Here is a 20,441-nt window from a genome sequence, read left to right as displayed (position 1 = left end):
CCCCCCACGCCGCGTCACGTTCCTTTCTTGCTTTCCACGGTCCTACGTCATGGCCAATCCCAGCGCCCCACGGCACGACCCTACGATCCACATTGGCCACGCTCGTGCCGGTTTCCGCGTTTTCTGGCGTTGCGTCATGGCCGCTCCCTGGGTTCTCAGGACTCCCTCTTTTGGGTCCGCTCTCAGCAGTCCACGCTCCCTGCCCTCCCTCTGCTGGCGGAACTCGGTCGCGGGAAGCTGTTCAGGAGCGGGCGGGGCTCTTGTGTTTCCGGAGAAAACAGCCTACACCTCAGAGCTGGACGTCTGTGGCATTTATAAAGTGAAAGAAGTCTTTGCATCCCTAATCCTCGTCTGAAAATAGTCTTTCTTCCTATTTCCTCCCAGCTCCAACCGGGTAGGAAACTTAACTGGGCACTGACTGGAACTGTGTTCCTTCCAGCCCTTCAACCAACCTTAAATGCTAGGCAGATGCACGGAGTAGTAAGCACATTCTTCTACCTCCTGGCATCTTCAGAAGACTTTTTCTAAGCGCATAGTGCCTTCCTGCTATCTAGAGCTTGTCGGGACAGCACAACACTTATACCTCTGTAGACCCCCTGCTCTGGGATTAAAGTAAAGAGGTTTACTCCCTCCATTTTACAATTCTGCGTCCACAAGAAAAAAGTGGAGGGGTTACCGCTTTTTTTTTTTTTTTTTTTTTTCTGTCCAGAAATCTCTGAATGGGGCACTTCTGAAGGAAGGGCACTTACCGTTAGCCTTTCAGTTATGCATTCATTTAAATTGTGTTTATGGAGTACTAAGTTCCAGTGTCAAGACATGTCTCAAGGGACTTACAGTCTGAAGTTTTCCAAGCTGGGTTTGGATGATACAAGAATTGAAGAGAAAATTAAGATGTGGTAAGGGGGTTGGAATAGGTAGAAAAGGGCTTGGTAAGTGCTGGTCTCTTTTTTTAGTTGAGGTATAACTGACATATAACATTATGTTAGTTTCAAGTATACAACATAATGATTTAGTATTTGTGTATATTGTGAAATGGTCACAATAACTATCTGACCCCATACTTAGCTGTAATTTTTTTCTTGTGATGAGAACTTTTTAAGATTTACTCTTAGCAAATTTCAAATATGCAATACAGTATTATTAGTTATGGTTACCATTCGGTACATTACAGCCAATGACTGACTGACTTTATGACTAGAAGTTTGTACCTTTTGACCATTTTCACCCATTTTGCCCTTCTCCCATTCCCTGACTTTGGCAACCAACAGTCTGTTATCTGTATGAGTTCAGTTTTTTGTTTTTGTTTTTTTAGGTTTCATATGTAAGTGAGATCTTATGGTTTTTGTCTTTGTCCGTCTGATTTATTTCACTTAGCATAGTGCCCTTGAGTTCCATACATTTGTTTAGTTTTTTTGTTTGTTTGTTTTTGAAAAGCAGGTTTTCTTGATTTTTAGTCCCAATGGACATCTTGACTCCTCGTCTTGATGGCAATTAAGTAGGAGACAAGTGCAAAAGGACTTTTATACAGATCTCCTCATTGTACGCTGTTGCCAGCAATCACAAAGTATTGAATCAATCCTATAAGCCACCCAAACTTTTCTGTTCATTTGAAATTACAGGCACTCAGTGTTATGGCTTTATTCAGGGCAGTATTTATTTTATTATTGTTTTCAATTATATGACAGAGAGCAAGAGCACAAGCCGGAGGAGTAGCAGAGTGGGGGAGAGAAACAGACTCCCCTCTGAGCAGGGAGCCACCGTGGGGCTCAATGAGATCTGACCTGAGCAGAAGGCAGGCACTTAATCATCTGAGCCACCTAGCATGCACACACACACACACACACACACCCCCGTTCAGGGCAGCATTTAGATCATCATTCTCCATGATGGCAAGTAAGTTTCAACTTGCCAACTGACTGAATAACTATTGGGAAGCTTTATGGTTGAGTCCACACTCAAAAGGAAAATGTTCTGTAGTCGATTAACAGTGTTTGTTGCGGGTGCAGGATGAATGCATGGCTGCAACAACCTATAGGGCATCTCTGATTTGCAGTGATAAAGGTGTTGTGTGCATGTCTTTACAAACAGCAGTTCTCACCAACAGCAGTTCTTACTACAAGCTGTTGACGATTTCCAGACAGTAGAAGGGTCAGTATCATTGTTGTTGGTCAGAATTTAAGGGCAGAAACTTTGATATGTTGATTAATTCATATGCTTTGTATATCCATTAGAATGAGGGTAAAGATTCTGTTATGAAAATGAGAGCATCTAACCTGAAAGATACAAGGCCCAATGGCTCCTCCATCTTTTTATATAGGTTGGCAAAAGAAGTACCTATACTCAGGGCTGAATGTGACTGGGTGACACTGTTTGCCAAATAGAAGGTGAAAAATACTGCTCCGTAGAGCATGGCCATAATAATTTTGGGAAAAAATTATAACTTGCTTACACCATGAGAATACTCTTAATATAACACCCAAACAATATTGGAAAGAGTTAGAGGAAGAAATATTGGTAAGAGCTTGCTTTTACTACCTGAGACTCATTTTAATGCATTGGTCTTCATGCAGGAGATGAGGCACGCAAGCGTTCCATTTAAGAAACATATGGAGCACTGGGTGTGGTGCATACACAATGAACTCTGGAACACTGAAAAGAAATTAAAAACATAAATAAAAGTTAAAAAAAAGAAACTGTCCTTAAAATTCTTTTTTTAAAAGATTTTATTTATTTATTTGACAGACAGAGATCACAAGTAGGCAGAGAGGCGGGCAGAGAGAGAGGGGGAAGCAGGCTCCCTGCTGAGTAGAGAGCCTGATGTGAGGCTCGATCCCAGGACCCTGAGATCATGACCCAAGCTGAAGGCAGAAGCTCAACCCACTGAGCCACCCAGGCGCCCCTTAAAATTCTTAATTTAAGAATTTAAAGTACCCTAAAGATACAAATGTAGTGATCCAAAGAGGCACGTGCACCTAGATGTTTATAGCAGCAATGTCCACAATAGCCAAACTATGGATAGAACCTAGATGTCCATCAACACATGAATGGATAAAGAAGATGTGATATATATATATATATATATAGAGAGAGAGAGAGAGAGAGAGGAATATGTAGCCATCAAAACCCCCCCTGAAATTTTGCCATTTGTAACCATGTGGATGGAACTAGAGGGTATTATGCTAAAGAAAATAAGATGGTCATAGAAAGATAATTATCATATGATCTCACTGATAGGAGGAATCTTAGAAACAAGGCAGAGGATCATAGGAGAAGGGAGGGAAAAATGAAACAAGATGAACCCAGAGAGGGAGAGAAACTATAAGAGACTCTTAATCTTAGGAAACAAACTGAGGGTTGCGGGAGGGATGAGGTGGCTGGGAGATGGACATCGGGGAGGGTGTGTGCTGTGGTGAGTGCTGTGAGTTGTGTAAGCCTGATGAATCACGGACCTGTACCCCTGAGACAAATAATATATGTTAATTAAAAAAACAAAGTTGGCAGAATTACACTCAACTCAGCTTGTCTAAATTAATCTTTATTTCTAAGCAGTAGTGATTAACTTTCTCTGAACTAGAAAAATGTTACGCTGTGGATAAAAAGACTAAGCTCGTAATGGTTATGGCTGTTGATTAAGCTACAAAATCTGATGAACCTTCCAAACACTGTGGCTTCAGATTTCTTTTCATCTTAAAAAGGGCAGAGGTGTGGAAGTGGAGACAAACATATCCCAAAGCCCAGCATTCCTTATTTAGCAGATACTAGAAGTTTTCTCTGACTAGGAATGTAAAAAAAATCGCAGTGTGCCTCATGATTTATATCCGCATTCTTGACCTTCTTCAAATGTCAGTTTATGATTCAAATAAGTAAATTCAGTTCTATTAAGTTATCAAATACTCATGGGCCATGAGAAATGCAAAATTAAACCAAATATAGTCCTTGTTCTCCAGAAACTTAAAATCTGTAGGACACAAAAGTAAATCATGTTGGCAATAGGTACACGCTCAAATGGGAACAAATGCTGTGGGAACCCAGGAGAAGAAGAGAAGAAAAAGTTAGTGGACTGGACAAGTGTAAAACAAATAATAACAAAAACAAAAGACAGCTTTCTCTCTGTGTCTCTTTTTAAAATATTTTATTTTATCTATTTGTCAGCACAAGCAGGGGGGAGCAGCAGGCTCCCCGCTTGATCAAGGAGCCAGATGTGGGGCTTGATCCCAGTCCTAGGACCATCAGGACCTGAGCTGAAGGCCGATGCTTAACCCCCCCAGGCATCCCAAAACAAAGGTTTCTCAAAGGAGATGATCATTGAGGTAGATGTGGAACGATTGCTAAGAAGTTTAAAGGTAAAAAATGAAAATTCACTGTAGTGAACTTGAGAAAGCGGTGTGGAAAGAAGCACACACAAAGGACAGAGGTGGGATGAAGCCCGCTTGCACTCTGATGAACTTTAAAAAGCACCTTGCATGCATCAAAAGAATGACATACGTGGGTTTTTTGTGTGTGATCTCATATTTAATTTACCCTCCAGAGCAATAGATCAATAGTTAAGTACTGAGAAACTGCTTTTCAATAGTGTTGTAGAGCAGGAAAAAACACAGAGAAATCAATTTATTTTTCCTGTCTCAGGAGACCCGGTGCCTTCTGTATCGCTCACGGAAACAGTAATCTCAATTTTTTATCTTTGTTCTCTAAACTCCGAACGTTGGGAGTAAATAGTAACACATTCAGAACAATTGAAACTGCTTTCTTTGTCATCGTTACCACTGTTACTGGTAAATTCTGGACCTCCTGTATGTGAAATTGCAGAGATGAGCTTTGTATGAAGCAAGTTTGGTATGAATTCTCTGGAGGTTTGATTTAATTTAGTTTAATTTAATTCTCTGGAGGTTCAAATTCTGTGTGAAAATAAAGAGCAAGTTTGTGCAAGATTTTTATAAGTGGAAGAAAAAAACCCAGTATGTTAAGAGGCAAGAACAACTTTAAAAAGTTTTAGCATGTTCTAAGTGACCCATACCTTGTAAGAATTTTCATGTTTTAAATTGAGTTATTGACAGTGTCTTATTTTACCATTATACCTTTTCTGTTCAACTGACAGGCCTATAAAAGTTGATATTTTTCATGATTGTCTTTTGGGCTGCTACCAATTTTACTACTGTCAAATACTTTTCTAAGCAAACACTGGGATATAGGAAAATTGAAACTATAATTACAGACTCTTTAGAAAATAAGTGTGAGCTCACTGTACATCTATACTTCTTATGTCATGTGGCCAGAACAATACTCCAAGGAAAATTCATAGCCACAGATATTTTCATTATTAACCAAGAAAGACTAAAAATGCATAAGCCTATTTGTCAATCCAAGAGTTTTAAGAAGAACAAGAAAACCAGCATGATGACAACAGGAGTAAGGACTTAATAAAAAAAAAAAATAAGATCGATGACTCAGAAAGCACAAAAAAAGACTTGAAAATTAAATTTGAAATCTTGTTCTTTGATTAAGTAACAACAAAACTAGACAAATCTCTGTCGAGAATAATGGAAAATGAGAAAAAACTAATATGTTTACTAGAACGTGCAAAGGGAATATAGCAATGAATTTAGATATTTGATGGGAAATACTGTAGAAAGTCCATGAGAATACCGGAAAATCTTGAAATAATGACTTTCTTAGAAATTATAAACAGCCAGAATGGACTCAGTGAAACATGAAACTTGAAGTAAATGACAATGTAAGAAATGAAAGTTTTCAAAGAGCTCTTCCCCTAAAATGTGTATGAACCAGATTCTTCAACTCTGCATTTCTTCTGCGATTTTCTTTGGCATTTTAAAGTGTTTGTAAACATAGAGGATATTAGAAATCTTTGTATACCATTTTCAGGATGATAATGTAAGGGCTAGAAAAAATAAATTTCAGCAATCAGCACTTGAAAAGGAACCTAAATGATATTCTACAAAAATAGGTTTAAAAACCTAAGGAAAAACACAGCAATTAAGTCCAGGAGTATCTTCAAACTGAGCTTATCTAAGGGTTGCATCCATGTAAAGGAATTTTTTAGTAAAACGCACCAAATGGTAAGATCTCTAGGATCATATTAATAGATGTTAGAAGAGCAGTCTCACTACTCATCAGATTTAAAAGTGGTCCACCAGATCCAGCCGAAGAGCTGCACTCCCATTAGAATAAGGAAGAGAACAAGGGTCCATGTTATTCCACCATTACGATTCTGGTAGTGCTGCGATAATGAGACAGAACAAGAGCTTCACACAAGAAGAGCCAAGGCTAAAGCAGGTATGTTTCCACTCTCAAAATATATTAGCATTGGTCATTCATGCTGGTGATGTTACGGGTATTTTGTATTTTTCTCTTTTGGCTTTTCTGTATTTTCTATACAGAACTTCTGTGGCTCGTTTTTCCTGCCTTTTTTTTTTTTTTCCTCTATCATTTTTCAAATGAGACAACAAACATCGCTAAAGTATAGAATAGTGAAAGTGAAGTACAGCAAAGGGAATGTAGTCAGTAAAATTGTAGTAAGTGTGTGGTGACAGACGGTAACGATGCTTACTGTAGTGAGCGTTTTGTGATGTATATAAATGTTGAGTCACTCTTTGGGACACCTGAAATTCACATGTCATATGTCGATTCTGTTTTAGTAAGGATAATATTCTTAAAAACTCATGTTTATATTAAGCACTACTAGAGTGCCTGGCACATAGAAATTGTTTAATAAATGGTGAATTTTATTTTGAAAAAGGAGAGAAATCATAATTCAAAAGGGAAGAAACTTTCCTTGCTTTTCAAAGAATGACTTAACTCTAATTCAGCATTTTCCTGTCTGCAGTCCTAGTCACATATGTGATTAAGAGCAAAAGAGAAACATTTGACACTTTTGGGAAGTTTAAGGCTCAGGGAAGGCTGAATCAGATTCGTCTCTAACATAGCTTTGTTCCCTGATAGCAAATAATTAGCTTTGTTATAATCTCCATCTACTGGCTTTTCCTTCCCATGTTGACTTAAACTAGTCTAACATTTCCCCAGGTAACTTCGTCTAGACTGACTTTCTTTTCAGGACTAAGTTATGTGGGCTCTCCCTTCTAGGAAATTTCCATTTCACCTAATAGTGAAATTGCTAGAATGACGGGCCTAACTTTTGGCGGCCTCTCCTCTGATCCAGTCTTTCCTGAGTCTGTGCCCTTGCGACCAAGGTGAGGGAGAAGAGAGAAGCTTTCTCAGGTGGAGTCACCAAGCAGAAATGGGTCATCTGTGGTAAAACATCAGCCTGCCCAGGACGGGGAAATGACAGGACTCTCAGAGTGCTGTGGGAGTGTAGCTGTTACCTCTCTCTCTCATGGTGGCTTTGAAAATCCACATTTTGTATTTAACATCAGGGTCAACATCAGGTGACCCATTAGGGTCACCCAGTCTTATTTTCCCTTTCATGGTTTTCAAGCAATGACGTGGAATCTGGGCACTGACTTCATGAAGGGGCAGCATGGTAGAGAGGAAAGCCCTGACATCAACCTGCCTGGGCGGCTTCTGCTGACATCCATGAATGTCCGGTAGGGGAGACTCTCTTCCGCTCATTATGGTAATCCCGAGAGCATCTCTGAGGCTTTGTTGCAATTTCAGGTCTGTTTGTTTGTTTGTTTGTTTGTTTTTAACATTTTACTTATTAATTTGAGAGAGAGAGCACAGAGGGAGAGGGAGAAGCAGACTCCCCACTGAGCAGAGAGCAGATGCGGCCCTCCATCCCAGGCCCCTGAGATCATGACTTGAGCCCAAGGCAGATGCTTAACTGACAGACCCCCCCCGGGCACCCCTGTTGCCTTTTCAGTTTTGACCAAGGCTGACAAGTGAAGGCCCAGGGCAGGTCAGTGCGGCGCAGGCGGGGTTCTGGTGACACCCACTCCCTCCTCCCATGGCCACCGCTGCCTCGAACACCAGATCCTCGTTTCCCTGGCATCTGAGATGATTCCAGCAACAGCGACTGGGAGGTGCTGTTTTGAGGATGAGAGAATCCAGCAAACCTAGTTCATGGCGGGAAGCTCTTAATGACTGTTCTCTGGCGCGCTAACCAACGTGGTTGCTAGTCACATGTTTCTACATAAATTAAATTAATAGAAAATTGAGTTTCTCTGCAGCCCAGCCCCATTCCAGGTGGTCAGTGGCCACCTACGGCTACCAAGTTGGATAGTGCAGATATAGAACATTTCCATCATCGCAGAATGTTCCACTGGACAGCACCGGTCTGTACCATTAACTTTGAATCTACACAACCGCCAGAACTTAGGGCTGACCAGAATGATTCCCTTTGAGGTGGGAGCGCTCCCCAGATGTTTACCTGTGGAGGTGAGAGTCAGGTGAGGCCATTCTTGGAAGGGTGTCTTTTGTTCCCCAGAGATAGAAAGGGGTGATGTTTGTTTTCCACATGAAGGGAGCTTATCAAGGACCGGCTATTTTAGCCCGGGAAAGGTGGAAAGGTGAGACTGAGGAAACCATTCAGAGAGGGCCGGGTTCTTTCCATGGCGCCCTTAGCCAGGGGAGCACAGAAGGGGCGGAGGCGGATTCCGTCTGGAGTCAGCAGAGGAAGCAGCCGCTGGAGGTAGAGTTCAGAAAGGACAACTAATCTGTTTTCCAAACAGATTTTGGTAAATAACTGACAGGAGATGGGCTGCTTCTCTGTAAGTATTAACCCAAATAATGGGGTTTAATCATTAAACCTTCTAGGTGGCGGCTCGCTTGTTTCTCTGATATTCTAATCCGGGTCACAGAATGGCTAAGGCAGCTTTAAGTGGAGGGCAGAGTTTTTTCCCTCCGTTTGCCTGGTGTTTCGCACCCTGAAAGAATGTTGTGCCTGCTCTTTTTTCTGGTGACTGCTGTTCGTGCTGAACTGTGTCAACCAGGTATGTGGTCTTGAAACTTAAGAATAGGGTAATAGTTTTCTAAATGATTGAGAAATCTTCGACTGAATGACCTCTTTATTTTCCTAAATCCGCAGACGTGTTGTGGCTTGAAAGTTGGGACTGTGACTGTTTTATGAGTTTGAAGGAAAAATTTGAACGGGCTAAGGTGCTTGTAGTTAAACTTTCAGTTTCAGGGGCAGTTTGAAGATCTGTGTTCTGTTGATTTGAGTTGATTAAATGTTTGGACTTGATGTTTTGGCAGATTTTTATCATCACACACTGCTCCCTTTTCTTTCTGGCAGATGCAGAAAATGCTTTTAAAGTAAGACTGAGTATCAGAACAGCTCTGGGAGATAAAGCAGTAAGTGAAGAACCTGCATGTTCATTTTGTAATAACACTACTTTCTCTAGTAATGAGCCTCTGCCTCATATCTTAAACTCATATAGTTTGATCCTAAAGACCTCAAATCAGATATGGTCTTAAAGTTAAAAAATAGTAAAATAGAAATTGTTAAAAAAATGATTTTGCCTCAAGTCTTTAATCTGCGGTGTGTGCTAGAAAATCTGTGAAGCTTTGTATGACACACAACAGTGTAGCAAACTGGAGCATCTCAGCCAAGCACAGTGGGGGGGTGGTGGTGGCGGAGGCCTGAGGGCCCGAGTCCCACACTCAGGTCTGGGCCGGCTCTGCACACCTTTGCGGTCATTAGGATTTTGTCAGCCTCAGTCTTCTAGTCCACGCAAAGGTGGCATTGTTCCCACATCAGATTTTTCATAGCATGAAAAGTTTCTAGTTCTAATGTGAAGTTCCTCCAGTTCTTCTCAAATGTCAGAGTAACAACGTGAAATACATATTTATGAAATTGAAGTTAAAAAATACTCATGAGGCTCACATAGCTATAAGAACAATACGATCTGTGGAATTAATGAGATGATTTGTGCACTTCTAGTTTGGGTATCCCCGTGTGGTCTGTGAAGACTTTCCCTAGTAGTAGGCGATAATAAGATGACTTGGGGTAGAAGCAATTGAAGAGTGCTAAGGAAGTTAGAGGTACGGATTCTGTTTGCAGGCCTATTCACCAACGGGTTATTTTATTCATTCAGTGAGTAAGGATCATTAGAGGGCCCAGCATTTATTCAGAACTTAGTTTACTTTCCAGCAGAGACTCTTCTGAGCACTTGACTTACATCAGTTCCCGCAGCCCCCACAACAGCCCTTTGAGGGAGGTAGTACAGGCATGCCCGCCCTCATGGAGTAGAGGAGAAAACCGAGGTACAAAGAAATTAAGCAGCTTGCTCAGGAGCTCAGGTCAGCAAATGACAAAGAGGTGAGATTTGAACCAGGCTGTCTGACTGTAGAATCTACTCTCTCCACCAGTGTGTGGTTGTGTATCCCAGGGTCCTCCAAGGGTGGGCACCATACTGGATGCTGGGATGCGATGGCACATAAATCGGGCTTGTCCCAGCTTTCGTGGAGCTCATGGTATCAGGAAGATTGGTTGCCCATGAAACATTCGGTAAATGAAATTGAAATGTGCGATCTTGACAGGTATTACAGGAAGGAGAAGTACGTGGGGGCTTTGGCCTTGTCGGGGGCCGTAGTTCTTGGCATTTGCTATGAAGTCTAAAAGTCTGAGCGGAGGTGAGCCAGAGGATAAAAGAACACAGGGCAGAGGGTACAGAACATGCAAAGGCTTGTTACAGGAAGGAACTTAGTGAGAGTATGAGGTGGACGGAAGGCTGAGGTCTCTGCACTGGAGCAGGGCGGTAGAGCCTGGCGTGTGCTGAGTTCAGGCAGAAAGCAGAGATCGGGCTGAAGAGTATGTGGACTGGGTTAGGAAGTTTTGAGATTATCTTTAAAGCCAGTGTGAGTTTTCTGAAAGAGATGTTGTTACAGAATGAGTGCTTGGAAAACACCCTGGTCACAGTGTGGAAGGCAGACTGCGGGGGACAAGAGTAGAAAGGAGAAAGGGGGAGGCAGGAGTCAAGGGTGACGCTTTATTTATTTATTTTTAAGAATATTTTATTTATTTATTTGACGGAGAGGGAGAGAGGGCGCGGCATAAGCAGGGCTAGAGGCAGAGGGAGAGGGAGAAGCAGGCTCCCTGCAGAGCAAGGGAAGCCCGATGTGGGACTCGATCCCAGGACTCCGCAATCATCACCTGAACCGAAGGCAGTGGCGTAACCACCTGAGTCACCCAGGCCCCCAAGGATGATGCTTTAGTTTCTAATTATGTAGCTGAATGGATGATGACCTACTTATGAGCCAGGGAAGCAGGTACAGACAAGAAAATCATGGCTTTAATTTTGGACTTGTTGAGCATGACGTATTTCTGAATAAGCAAGGACAGGGCGGGCTTGAGATACGGTGCTGGCTCGTTCACGTGCTGGTGATAATGGAAGCCTGGAGTAGATGACAGTGTGAGGGAGAAAGTACAGAGTGACAAGAGGGGAAGCTCTAGCATAGAGTTTTGAGGTTCTCTGAGACCTGAAACCCTTATAGGAGAGTGCCAACCTACGCAGGGGACAAAGGGACGGACAGGAGGAAAACCAGAATGCGTATCACAAAGGGGAAGAGAGTGCTTCAGGTCGGAGGAAGTGTTCATCAGCGTGCTGGGGACAGATCAAGCAAGGTGGGACTGAAAGCCACTGGTTAGGTTGAGTCATGTGGAGGTCACTGGTAACTGTAGAGAGAGCCATCTTTGTGGAGTGGCGGAACTGGAAAGCAGGTGATGGAGGGAGCTGAGAATAAGTGGGTGGCAAACAGGTAAAAACGCAAGTATGACAACTCTTTTGAGGCTGTTGGCTGTGAAGGGCAGGAGACAGACAGCAGTAGATAGAGAAGAAGGATTGAGGTCAGTGATTTGGTTTTGGTGCCGTTTTAATGGGAAGGCTTGAGCGTGTGGCTAAAAGCCAGGGTCTCATGTACAGAGGAGAGGGAAGCTGTACCCTTAGATCCTGAGAAGGGCGGAACGGAAGTGTTCCTAATACAGGTGGATGAAATAGCCATTGATAGGAGGAGAAACACCGCATCGGCCTTCCGGGGGAGCACGTGGACAGCATATATGTCTACAGAGGGAGTTTTTTGTTTGGTGTCAGGAAGATGGGTGGCTCAGGCAGTTAAGCCTCTACCTTTGGCTCAGGTCATGATCCTAGGGTCCTGGGATGGAGCACCGCATAGCATCAGGCTCCCTGCTCAGCGGGGAGCCTGCTTCTCCCTCTCCCTCTACCTCTCCCCCTGCTTGTGCTCTGTCTCTCTCTCCCTCAAATAAATAAATCTTAAAAAAAAAATAAGAAGCATCTAGTGAGTATGAGGTTTGAGTTTGGTGGAGGTGGGGAGCTGAAAGAGGTTTGAAATAGCCGTCATGAGCCATGAGAGAGAGAAAATGATGGAGACCTGAGGGATTTCCAGGCAATTGGGGAGTAGGTCATCATGAACTTAAGAGTTAAACAACCCTGTTGTGTGACTTTGTCCAGTTCCACGTGATTCCTCACCTAAAATATGTGGTCAGCCACATTAGTTTCCAGGGCTGCTGTCATAAAGTACCATGACTTGGGGGGCTTAAACAATAGAAATGTATTTTATCTTAGTTCTGGTGGCTGGCAGTCCAAGCTCAGAGTATTAGCAGGGTTGGTTCCTTCTGAGATGTGTAAGGGAAGGATCTATTCCAGGCCTCTCGCTTTGCCTTGTAGATGACTGTCTTCTCTCTGTATCTTCACATTGTCTTCCCTCTATATGTGGCTGTGTCCAAGTTTCCTCTTCTTGGAAGGACACCAGTCCATATTGGATTAGGGTCTGCCCTAATGACCTCATTTAAACTTAATCACCACTGTAAAGACATTGTTTCCAAATACTGTTACATTGTAAGGTATCAGGGGTTAGGACTTCAACATATAAATTGGGGGGGGGGCACAATTCAGTCCATAATATGCACACACTCAAGTTTCCAGCTAAGAAAATGGAAAGAAAAATTGTACTTATGTTAGTAAAGGAAAGGAAACTGAGGACAGAGTACGGGAGGAAGGGAACCAACTGTGTATGTCCAGAATACGATGTCTGAATGCGCTCTTTGTTGACTGGCTACTAACACTGCAGATCTTGAAGAAGATAATGCAATGGAAAGTGCACCACACTTGGAATGACAGAATGTCCAAGAAAGCTCATCCTGAACATTACCATGATGTGATTTATCTTGGCTTCTGGTCTTTAGTGTGTGAGGAAGATGAGAAAGAGAGAGAGAGAGGGACAGGCACTGATTAACACCGCCACTGTGGTCACAGTTAGATTCCAACAGGACCATTTTTTTTTATCCTAAGCCTTTTACATTTTCTGTTTTACTTCTCTTTTAGTATGCCTGGGATACAAATGAGGAATATCTTTTCAAAGCAATGGTGGCTTTCTCCATGAGGAAGGTTCCCAACAGAGAAACAACAGAGTAAGTAAATAGTAAAAAATCTTAATTGGTTATTTGTAGTGATACTTGAGACATGCATTAATTCAAAATTCTATCTGGAAAATAATTAACCTAATTTTTGGAAAGGATTCACATTGTAACATTTAAAAATTTTGTAATCTGGTTCACCTTGCAGCCTGTCCCATGTTCCAACAAGGCTCTTTGTTCAGCAGGCAGTAAGATGATAAAAACTTGGAGATGTGGTCATGTGTCATAAGCTTGTTCTACTTTCCTGTTGTATACATCAGCTTGTCCTGTAGATAGGCAGAAGGAAGGAAGGAAGGAAGGGAGGAAGGAAGGGATGAAGGGAAAGGAAAAAGGAAGGAAGGAAAGGAGAAAAGAATTCTGCTCTCATGGTATTAGTTTGCTAGGACTGCTGCAGTAGCAAAACGCCACACGCCAGTTGGCTTAAGTAACAGACACCTATTACTCACACTTCCGGAGGCTCCAAGGCCAAGCTCGCAGTGCTCAGGCAAGGCAGATTTCTTTTTGAGGCTTTTTCTCTGGCCTGGCAGACACCGCTAGAACTGTGCTCTCACATGACCTCTTCTTTGTTGGGGGAGCATGGAGGGAAGAGAGAGGGAGCTCTCCAGTGTCTCTTCAAATGAGACACTACTCCCATGAGGACTCCACCCTTATGATGACATTTAACTGTAATTATCTCTTCCTCGGCCCTCTCTCCATGTACAGTTCCAGGAGGGTGGGGTGGGGTGCGGTTAGGGCTTCAATATAGGAATTTGGGGGAGGGGGAACAAGTCAGGCCACAGCACTCGTCTTGGAAATACACCTGTATAGGTTCATCCCACTGTTGGCATCTATCATAGTACCTTGGTTATTTTCTTAGAAGCTTTAGTACAAACTTTTCACAGTTTCACATTTTTTTCTGTTCTTCCAGAGGCATGGTCTCTATTTGGCATGTTTCCTTCTATCTCTGTTTGTGATTCTGGTACCACTTCTGGTTTCTGTCTATTCCCTCTCTCCTTCTTCCCCTTGAGAGGAGAAATGGCTGATGATTGGTGAGCTGGAAGGAGAAGCTCTCCCCGGGTTCCCTTCTGTGCCCGCAGACAGCAGGCATTCCTCTGTGCTTCTCCCTACACTAAGTGTAGAATCAGTTCGTGCAGGGGCAGGCCCATGCAGCTGTAAGGCTGGGTGGGCTACGTACAGAGGAGTTTGGTTTCTGTTGGTCGGCGCCATAGCATATAGCTGTTCAATATCATGCATATTACTCCGGCATGTGCAATAGATGCCCCAGCTCAGTTCTACCTGGACACTGTTGATGAATTACCTCCTTTCAGGAGTTTTGCGATTAGGAAGAAAACTCACCTGCCGACTAATGTTATGTCTTCCACCCTGGCCTTTTTAGTATCCTATCTGCTTCATTCTTTTTTTTTTTTTTTTTAATGATTTTATTTATTTATTTGACACAGAGAGAGAGAGAGAGAGAGAGATCACAAGTAGGCAGAGGCAGGCAGAGAGAGAGGAGGAAGCAGGCTCCCCGCGGAGCAGAGAGACTGATGTGGGGCTCCATCCCAGGACCCTGAGATCATGACCCGAGCCAAAGGCAGAGGCTTTAACCGACTGAGCCACCCAGACGCCCCTGCTTTATTCTTTTGTCTTAATTCTGTAAGGATTCAGAACCTGACAAAGAGGATCACTATTTATCGACCTCCCTCAAACCCACAATATGCATGGGCTCTGAATATAAAGAATGAAACAGGGGTGCCTGGGTGGCTCAGTGGTTTAAGCCTCTGCCGTCAGCTGGGGTCATGATCTCAGGGTCATGATCTCAGGGTCCTGGGATTGAGCCCCACATCAGGCTCTCTGCTGAGCGGGGAGCCTGCTTCCCCCTCTCTCTCTGCCTGCCTCTCTGCCTGCTTGTGATATGTCAAATAAATAAATAAAATCTTAAAAAAAAAGAATGAAACAAAAGAGTAGCATTTGGGGAAGCAAAATAAGCATATGATAGATGTATGTACACACATATATATTAGAAAATAGGTAATATATTCACATGACTCAAAAAATTAGAAGGAGTTACATAGTAAAATGAAATTGTGTCCAAAGTGAATTCCGTTCCTGTTTTATAGAGTTTTAGAAAAAAATCTATTTGTGCTTGTCACATGCCTTTTAAACTGCACATTCTTTTTACAACTACATTACAACTTTTCTCATAAAAATTAGGTGATTCGGGGCACCTGGGTGGCTCAGTCATTAAGCATCTGCCTTCGGCTCAGATCAGGATCCCGGAGTCGTGGGATCCAGGTCTGCATCGGGCTCCCTGCTCAGCAGGAAGCCTGCTTTTCCCTCTCCCACTTCCTCTGCTTCTGTTACCTCTCTCGTTGTGTCTTTGTCAAATAAATAAATAAAATCTTTAAAAAAATTAGGTGATTGCTTTGCAAAAAATTGAAAAGGAAAAATTTAAGAAAAAAACAGAAGCCCTCTTGTCATCTTCGAATGCAGCCCCTCCCCAGACAGTCTCTTTATCTTCAGCTCTTCTCATCCCCAGGTTTACACATTGCTCTGCTGGTCAGACGGTTTCTTCCTCTGGGTGCCTGCATTGAACCTTGTTAATGACTATGTTAAATCAGATGTTTCCATTCGTAGGAAGAGTTAATTTAAACATGTAACATTTTAGATGAATGTTGAGGAATTCCCATTTGCATTTTTTTCACTTGGAACATTGTGTGCGTTTGTGAATATCTGGTGTTGTTTACTCGGCAGACGCGTCTCACTTGTACATGCTATGGAGAAGGCATTATTGCCAATGCCCATTGAAAGTCAGAACGTGCAAAACTCCATCAAGGGTCAGCAGACGTTTCTGTAAGGCCATAGGCAGAATGAGTGCCAGCAATACTGCTGTCGGGGCGCGGAGTGATGAGGGCCGCCTCATGAATCATGGGGTGTTTAAAATGCAATTCACTTGCTGATCCCATTCTCCACGTGCGGCCATGAAGAAGGCTGCATCCTTACATGAACGGGCTTCCCCATGGGAAAGGGCCCCCCAGAATGCAAGACAGCATTGAGAAAAACTTTGCAGAGAGGCCGCCTCTCCGGCAGGTGGGTGGACAGAAGATGCCAGTGGCTTGGCAGCCGGCTCAGGTTTTAACTCTTCTGCCTTAGAAAGGCCTTCTGGTGCCAGGGCGGGACAAAATAAATGCTGGGGGGTAGCGGCTCCGGGAAGAGCTGCATCCCCTCAAAGTGCTTATGATCGAGTCCGCAGCCCTAGTAGCTCAGAATGGGATTGTATTAGGAGATAGGGTCCTTGAAGAGGTGATGAATGTACGACGAGGTCATAGAGGTGGGCTTTGGTCCAGTAGGAATGGCGTCCTTACAAGAAGAGATGGGGACGCAGGTGTGCACAGACGGAGCCCGGGTAGGACAGGAGAGGACAACCATCCACAAGCCAAAGAAAGGAGCCTTAGAAGAAACGGAGCCTGAGCACCCCGATCCTGGGCTTGTAGCCTCCGGACCGAGAGACAATAAATCTCTGTTGTTTAAGCCGCCGGGTCTGGGCGTTTGTTAGAGCAGCCCTGGCGGACTGACCCGGAGGCAAGTAGCGGTCCCCGGGATGGCTTCAGGGATCCCATCTGGAACATCACTGTTTCCTTCTTTCTCCTCGTGGCTTATTTTATGAATGTTGCAGAAAACTAGAAGTTACTGGGACGGACAGAATGGAAAATGTGAAAGGTCATGCACTGAGGATAATCAGATCAGATCAGAAGAACGGAAGCTCTAGCTGCCGTAGGCCTTTACCCAGTCCTCACCACCGTCTCTTCCATCGAGCCCGACGGCCTCCAGTGACGCCAGCTCAGGAGCTCCTGAGGACGCTTTTGCGTACTTGGCGACCCGTGGCTGGCAGAGCCTTGATCCGCTGCAACCTCGACTGACAACGCAAGAGGGTGTTCCTGCTAGAGAGATGGGTCCTGGCTACGGGCACACAGGACCGACAGGCAGCGGGACGGGTCCAGTCCCCCTCAGCCAGCAGGCAGTGGGAGAGAAAGCCAGAGGGCCGGATAGGCAGGGGTGTGGCCAGGCAGAGAGGGCTGTGGCATCTCCTGTGCCTTCCCCGGAGGACAGGGCCGGGCGGGAACGCATGCCAGCACACAGGCAGGTGCGGCCTGGAGGGGTGCCAACAGCTGGGCCTGCCCCGATGAGTTGCTGCTGCCCGCGCCCCACCAGCGATTATGTGCTCTGAGTGACACTTTTGCTCGGGCCCGTCTGCATCAAGGTAGGCCGCGAACTGTTCAGAGCCTGGCGCTGTCTGTAGATGAGACACCGGCATGTCACTCCCTCGCCATGCACGCCGGGGGCCCCGACCCTGAGGGTGCGCGGGGGAGCAGACACGGGGCCTGCCTTGTGGCTGGAGAAGTCCGAAGGGGGAAGGCTGTCCCAGGCTCCAGGAGCGGGGCGACAGGACGGCTCTGCCAGCGGCTTCCCACGGCTGTATCCCGGGGAGCCAGCGGAGGCTGCCGGAGGGAGCCGGGAGGACTCCCTGCCTGCGGGGCCAGGAGAGCAGGCCGGTGAGGCTGGACGGGCCCGCCGGAGTCTGAGCACGGGGTGGGCTGGAGGACGCTGGCCAGAGCGCAGCGGGGGCCCCCGAGGCGCCCTGAGTGGGGAAGCTGAGGGCACCCACCACAGCAGAGGGGAGGACCCCGGACGGCGGAGCAGCCTGGGGCGTCCATAGAGGGCCCCAGCGAAGGGACAAGCGCCCTGCTGTTCCCTTCGGTAGATGCCCCCAGCGCTCTCCGTCCCTACAGGAGCGAGAATGACGTGGGTGGGGGACACTTGGGGAGACGGTGGGGCTGGGGCGCCACGGGGACAGGAGGGCAGTGGGGCACGGGACGGAGAGCGGCTGTGTCCGAGGCGGGAAGACGGTTTGGATCCGAGTTCGGATGCCACCGCCCCGAGCTCTTTCATAAGCAGAAGGGACGGGAAAGCTGCATGGTTCGCCCGAGACGCTGTCAAGGAGCGACGGAGAAAGAGCTGACAGAGCCGCCCGAGGCAAGCGTGTGAGGACAGAGCCTCTCTGTGCAGAGGCAGCCCGTGCGCCGTTGTGGCTGCGGCTGCCCCCGCAGATCGGGGGACCTCGTGGCGCAGCCGCCTGCGGGCCCGGCCCTGACACCGGGACGGTGGGTAAAGCCCGGTCTCCCTGGGCGCAGCGGCCGCAGAGGAAGCGGGGCCTGGGGGACGTGATGGGCCGGCGCAGGAACGGGAGGGACAAAGCTTTCCAAGTCCTTACTGGAAGCCTGCTGTCAAGTGATTTGCTTCCTACTTCCTGGATGTTCCTTATTGTTTGTTTTTAAGACTAATTTATCTATTTCAGAGAGAGAGACAGAGCAAGCGTGACGAGGGGCAGGAGGAGGAGGAGAATAAAATCTCCAGCCGACTCTGGGCCAAGCGAGGTGCCCGACGTGCGGCTCCGTCTTGTGACCCTGAGATCATGCCATGAACTGAAATCAAGAGATGGTCGCTTAACTGACTGACACACCTAGGAACCCCCACACCCCCAGGTTTTCTTAAAAGCAGAATGGAAGATGTCTGGGCAAATGGCAAGGACAGAAAGTTCTGGTTTCATGAGGTCAGGTTATGTGAAGATCTCTTGTGAATTCGAAGATGGCAGCTAGGGGTTTTGAAGTTGTTACGGTAAGGTTTAGGCCAGATTTTGTAAACTAGTTTCAGACAAATGTGTAAATGTTGAAAGTAGTTTCTAGGGAAATGTAACCGAAGGGGACACTCGAGTCTACTTCCCAAGCAAGTTGGGAAATGCACCTGCCGAGTTCGTCCAGTGTTGGCTTTTAGGGTAATTTGTCAACTTTTAGCACGAGAGGGAGAAGTCTGACTCGGGCATGGCCTTTTCTTCCTGAATCTCATGGTGTAGGGCACGGAATGGATTTCTTCCTGTGCCTAATTATTCAGGAATAAGTCTTGTGATCTGAAAAGGAACAACGTGCTGTTTTGTCCACAGTAAGGGGATTAATGGTCTTGTGCTTGTAAAACAGCAGCCCGGCTCCTCTTTAGTCCTTTGATTTCCAGAAACAAGAGCCTGATTCTTACCTCCCCTCGGATGCAGTTGGCCCTGTCTGGCGCCATTGAGGAGAAACGACAGTAGAGCCAAATCGCAGAGGATTAGTGTAAAACCAGGGCTTTCTACACTTGAGGAAACGGAGTGGACATTTTTACCTTTTCAGGGCTTTGCTTGAGAAGCCGTTTGAATATGTATAAATATTAGTACTTTGTAAAAGAGTTGGACGAAATTATTATTGAAGTGAATTCCGATAATTCCATCAGACCGATCTCTATTTACAATCTTGAAAATGTAGGGTTTCTATTTAGCTGTGCTCCTGGCCTTTCAGTTTATTTACTTGGTTTTGAAATTGAAGTGTCTGACCTGCCTCATCAGGTTGGTTTAGGTGGACACCAGAATGCAGTGGTCTTCGTACAGACTGCAGCGTGATCACCACCAGAAGTCTAGTTACCATCTGCCACTCTATGTAGCTTTAGACATTTTGTTCTTAGGATGAGAACTTCAAAGGTTTAGGCATTTCAGCTTACTGAACACATCAGAACAAACTTGACAAAGACATGTGTAGCTCAGTAAGTGCTTGTTGTGTAATTTTTCATTCTGTGTAAAATTTAGGGGACATTCAGTATGGTCACATTTGGAAGAAAGACCAGGGAGAAGTCACACTAGTTGACATAACCCAGAATGGGAGGAATTTGTATCCTGTGGTAGCTACGTACATTCCTACTGGTCTGTAGGATCAGGCTTCCTGTTTCTCCCCTTTTAGTACCAACCTGCATCACATTGACACTTCCTCTGGGCGACCCCTACCTGCTCTGTATTCAGGAGTGCTCTTCTGCTCCCGGGCTAGAGAAGGTATTCCTGGGTTGTTTCAACAGCTGTGGTTGAGTAAACAATGTTCTGGGGAAGCAGTCTCCCTCCTTTCATTCGCCCCTTTCCTATTTGGTCTTGGCCTTATTTACTTGCTGGGTTTGTCTCTCTTGGAATATCATAGAAACAGTGGGCTTCATTTCGGATTCCATTAATTCACCCATCCATGCATCCATCCATCCATTACACAAC

The 20,441-nt window shown here is 45.2% G+C and overlaps 1 protein-coding gene and 1 long non-coding RNA gene across 4 annotated transcripts in view; both read left to right on the top strand.

Moving 5' to 3' along the window:
• Nucleotides 1-32: 32 nt before the first annotated feature.
• On the top strand, nucleotides 33-8,709 carry LOC131822247 (uncharacterized). The gene is made up of 4 exons (XR_009350141.1): nucleotides 33-394; nucleotides 6,133-6,291; nucleotides 7,451-7,559; nucleotides 7,835-8,709. It is a non-coding gene; the product is annotated as an uncharacterized LOC131822247 (long non-coding RNA).
• Nucleotides 8,710-8,749: 40 nt separating this feature from the next.
• Nucleotides 8,750-20,441, top strand: part of CLTRN (collectrin, amino acid transport regulator) — a 34,494-nt gene continuing 22,802 nt past the window's right edge. For 2 of the 3 annotated variants that reach the window (XM_059158761.1, XM_059158759.1), the window contains exons 1-3: nucleotides 8,752-8,903; nucleotides 9,206-9,264; nucleotides 13,254-13,339. In XM_059158761.1, the coding sequence (XP_059014744.1) occupies nucleotides 8,846-8,903; nucleotides 9,206-9,264; nucleotides 13,254-13,339 (203 nt within the window). In that variant the 5' untranslated portion in view covers nucleotides 8,752-8,845. Of the gene's footprint in view, nucleotides 8,904-9,205; nucleotides 9,265-13,253; nucleotides 13,340-20,441 lie in introns of all 3 variants that reach the window. The other variant, XM_059158760.1, reaches the window with a different exon arrangement.

This window comes from Mustela lutreola, chromosome X, assembly GCF_030435805.1.
Source record: "Mustela lutreola isolate mMusLut2 chromosome X, mMusLut2.pri, whole genome shotgun sequence".
In the NCBI taxonomy this organism is placed as follows: domain Eukaryota; kingdom Metazoa; phylum Chordata; class Mammalia; order Carnivora; family Mustelidae; genus Mustela; species Mustela lutreola.
The sequence above is the reverse complement of the archived record's forward strand: the minus strand, read 5'-3'. Positions and strand labels throughout refer to the sequence as shown.